This window comes from Orycteropus afer, unplaced genomic scaffold (genome assembly GCF_000298275.1).
Source record: "Orycteropus afer afer isolate SDZICR_OR568_19922 unplaced genomic scaffold, OryAfe1.0 scaffold00310, whole genome shotgun sequence".
In the NCBI taxonomy this organism is placed as follows: Eukaryota; Metazoa; Chordata; class Mammalia; order Tubulidentata; family Orycteropodidae; genus Orycteropus; species Orycteropus afer.
Window position 1 is genome coordinate 1,498,275 of NW_006921897.1, and position 3,997 is coordinate 1,502,271.

At 38.8% G+C, this 3,997-nt stretch overlaps 1 protein-coding gene across 1 annotated transcript in view; it reads left to right on the forward strand.

Annotated features, from left to right (window-relative positions):
- Positions 1-3,997, forward strand: part of ATP11C (ATPase phospholipid transporting 11C) — a 134,298-nt gene that overhangs the window by 7,151 nt on the left and 123,150 nt on the right. Inside the window, exon 2 of the mRNA XM_007951727.1 lies at positions 1,131-1,250. Within this exon, the coding sequence (XP_007949918.1) occupies positions 1,131-1,250 (120 nt within the window). The remainder of the gene's footprint in view (positions 1-1,130; positions 1,251-3,997) is intronic.

The window sequence follows — 3,997 nt, forward strand, 5'->3', positions numbered from 1 at the left end:
TGTAAGAGAATAAAATGTTGTTTGTTAAAGCCATCCACTTGTGGTATTCTTGTTATAGCAGCACAAAAGAACTAAGAGATTATCTCAGATTTATATAATACCTAATTTCTAAGACATTTTAAGTACTTTATACATCATCTCAATTTATCCTCATCTCTAGGAGGTTGTTAAGAAAGTATTTTACCCTTATTCATGCATGATAAGAAAGCAGAATGAAGCCTCAGTGAAGTTAAAGGTTGAGCTCAATCTTGGAACTTTCAGATTCAGTTGATCTCCTTTTAAAAATGTACATGGGGCATTAGAGGTATGTAGTGCAAGGGGGTTGTGATGAGTCAGAATTGTCTCGCTGGCAGTGAATTTGGCTTTTGGTTTGCATGTGAAATGAAAGTTTGATAGTAGGCTCTGATAGATGGCCAACAAATCTCTTTTCTGTAAAGTCAGAGAATTGCATAGTTTTTTGTAGAAATACCTGATTATTCCATTAATAGAGGCAGCCGTTCTATTTCTGACCTATATACTTATAAGTAATTATTTTATGTTTAGAAGTAATTTGAATTTCTGCTTTCTGTTGTCTGGTAAGGGGGGGTGCCAAGATTGTCCTCAGTAGTTGTTGTATAATAAATGAAATCTTTCTGGCCTTTCCCTAGGTTAGTGTGGTGCTTGTGATGATGATGGTTGGGGTTCTTGGGCTGTAGACGAAAGAAAATGACTGCAGTTAATAACACCACCAACAACAACAACAACAGTGATTTCTCTAGCATATTTTATTTAATCTAAACATTTTCGGTTCGGCAGTCTACTTCTGTAGTGATACCGCCTCGGAAACCCAAGGAGGGGTCGCTATGAGTCAGGTCTGACTCAATGGCACGTAACAACAACAAATGTTTTCACATTGTGGTGTTTTCCTCAGAACAACTGGTTTGAGCAACACTTTTAGTAATCGTCACTAAGTCAGCCACAAAAAGCTTGATGAATTTTGAATTTCCTAACAAGGTTTTCTTCACCCTTCTCCCCAACTCCCCTCCCTCCTCAGACTATAGCCAAACATGTTTAGACAAGAATTCTGAGCTCCGAAGAAGCCTACAGAAATGGGATGAAAAACTGATTTTTTTCTTCTTTCTCTTGGTCAGTGTGCTGGAGAAGAGCAACGAGTTGGGACACGAACAGTGTTCATTGGCAATCATCCAGTTTCAGAAACGGAAGCTTACATTGCACAGCACTTTTGTGATAATAGAATAGTCTCATCTAAGGTAAGAGGTGTTTTGTTTAATAACAAACATAGTTGTTCATATAGTGAATCAGATATTGCCCTTATTTCTGCTTCTGAGGAAGTGGGTGCATTTCTCTACATTGATGTGCACTTATACAGATCATATGCCAACTGTTATAATTATTCCACAGAGAGTTTTTTTTTTTTTTAAAAAAAAAAAAAAAAACAACTTCACTTTGTCACATTGGAGCTGAAAGATCATTCACTTGCTTTCCATTATGATTCACAGTACCTGTTGATGATGCGTATTACCTTAAGCTTTCAAGTGTGCTACAAGTAGGAGTTACAATGTACAAAGCTTCCTGAATTGCCCTTAAATGGCAGCATAGAGACACAGATGATTTGCGTTCTTTTTGAGGGGATGCTGTCCTATGATGAAATTCATTTGCATCTCTAGTTCCCTGTTTGTGTGTCCCCCACACACACACACCCCTGAGTACACTTCTGGGTCCTAAAATGTACATTCTTTCCAGTACCCTGCTTGACCTGCTTAGAAAACAGCTGCTTTGACTGGGTCACCATCTAATTAATGCTTTTACTCCAGCATGGTGTAGGGTGCTAAGAAGAGCACCTTGAGAGTCTGAAGACCTGAGTTCAAATCCTAGCCTGACTAATCACTACCGTGTTTCCAGATTTATCTTTTACCCTTAACAGAAGCTCAGTGTCCTTTCAGTAAGCAATGACTCCCCTTTTCCCCCTGCCCTCCTACCCCCTGGTAACCACTAATAAGTTTTGGTCTCTATGCATTTCCCTCTTTCATATAAGAGGGACCGTAAAATATCTGCCCTTTTGTAACTAATTTATTTTACTCAGTATAATTGATTGTTCAAGGTTAATCCATGTTGTGACATGTATCAGCCCTTCATTACTCTTTATGGATGAGTATTATTCCATTATGTATATTATCCATTCATCGTTGATTTCTCCATATCTTTATCTCTGGCTGACCAGCCTAGGTGCTAGGTGCTTGATGGCTGACCCGCTGTTACCTTTTGTAGCATGGCACAAATACTGATGACTTTCTTCACTCTTCAACCCTTCTTCACACAGTTTGGCAGGGCAGAATCATAATGCTGGTGACACTTGGTTCCTTGCAGGTTCACAAGCACTCAGAACCTGAAACACAAAAGTTATGGCCTCCCTTAAAACATTACATTTTGACTTATAAGTGTGCATTTGATTTATCCTTTGGATAGTGAAGTAGCTGGAGAATAACAGGAACCTCTGATGGTATAGTGCCTAAGGCATTTGACTGCTAACCAGGAGGTAGGCAGTTCAAACTCACCAGCTGCTCCGTATAAGGAAGATGGGACAATCTCTTTCTGTAAAGATTTACTGCCTTGGAAACCCAGTGGGGGTTGCTATGAGTCAGAATTGACTTGTTGGCAATGAGTTTGGTTTTTTGGATTGAGGAGTAACATGTAAAATATGGATAGAAAGAGTGAAATTGTGTTCCCTGATGAGCATATCTGTAGACCTGCAGAACATTGTGAGTATATTGGTATAAAATGGCTGTTTCTTGCTCATTTTAAGCCCTTTTGTCAGAAATTTTATCATTAGCCAAACGTTCCCATACCAAGCCAGAGGTTTTCGTACCTCTGCCAAACATAGTAAAATCCTTTCACTGAAATTTTTGACTCACCCTGTTGTCCAAGAAAACAATCAATAGTTGTTTTTTGACCCAAAATCATGGACCTGTAGAGCTGAAAGAAAGGTCATTAACAGGCCATTTTGTTCATCTCACTAACTTTATACATGAAGAAACCAAGCCCAGAGAAATGAAGCTAGTGACATGGTCATCAAGCAGAGTAGTGATAAAGCCAGGAGCAGAACGACTTTATAAGGTCTTTAAAAACAACAACAACAACAACAACAAAAAAAAAAAAACAAACTCACTGCCTTGGACTCAATTATGACTCATATCATAGCAGCCCCTCCTTGGTTTTCCAAAGTGGTGTCTCTACGAAAGTAGGTTGCCCAGTCAATCTTCCTTCCGAGGAGCAGCTAGTGGGTTTGAACCACCAGCCTTCTGGTTAGCAATCAGATGCCTTAGGCACTATGCCACCAGAGCTCCCTTATAGAAATCTAGTGGCTCCTAATAAACAGCTCTTTTCACACCATTGTGCTAGCTTTCCTAGGGAATTAGTGTTTTCCATAGCAGATTAAGTGGAAGGGGATGATAAAGTGAATAACACTGTTTCCACTGAAGTAGTAATAGTTTTATTGTGATACATTGTGTGTTTTCACATTTAAAAACCCAAGTTTATGACTCATTTTAATTACCATTCTTTATGTATTTAGTAGGACATTTTTCATATTATATCTAGCTTCAGCTTCTCCAGCAGGCAAAACAATGTAATAGTGTTTAAAATATTCTGGAGCTTATGGGCAAATAAACATTCCTTTTCTAAAGAGATTTGCTTATATGTGAGAAACCAGGATAAAGGTGTGAATGTTTCTCTATTGATAGACTAACTTCTCTTTTCTCTGTGATTACTATGCATTCATAGTTTTCTAGTTAATTACTGATTACTGATCTGCTTTTTCATAAAAGCTCTAGAGCAGAGAAAGAATTGGCAGTATAGTAACTTTGGAGAAAGTTAAAACCATCATTTTAAGAGGCTAGTGTATAGTGTGGGAGCTCTGGTAGCATAGTGGCTAAGACACTTGCCTGCTAACCAGACGGCTGGCGGTTCAAACCCACCAGCCACTCCTCAGAAGGAAGGT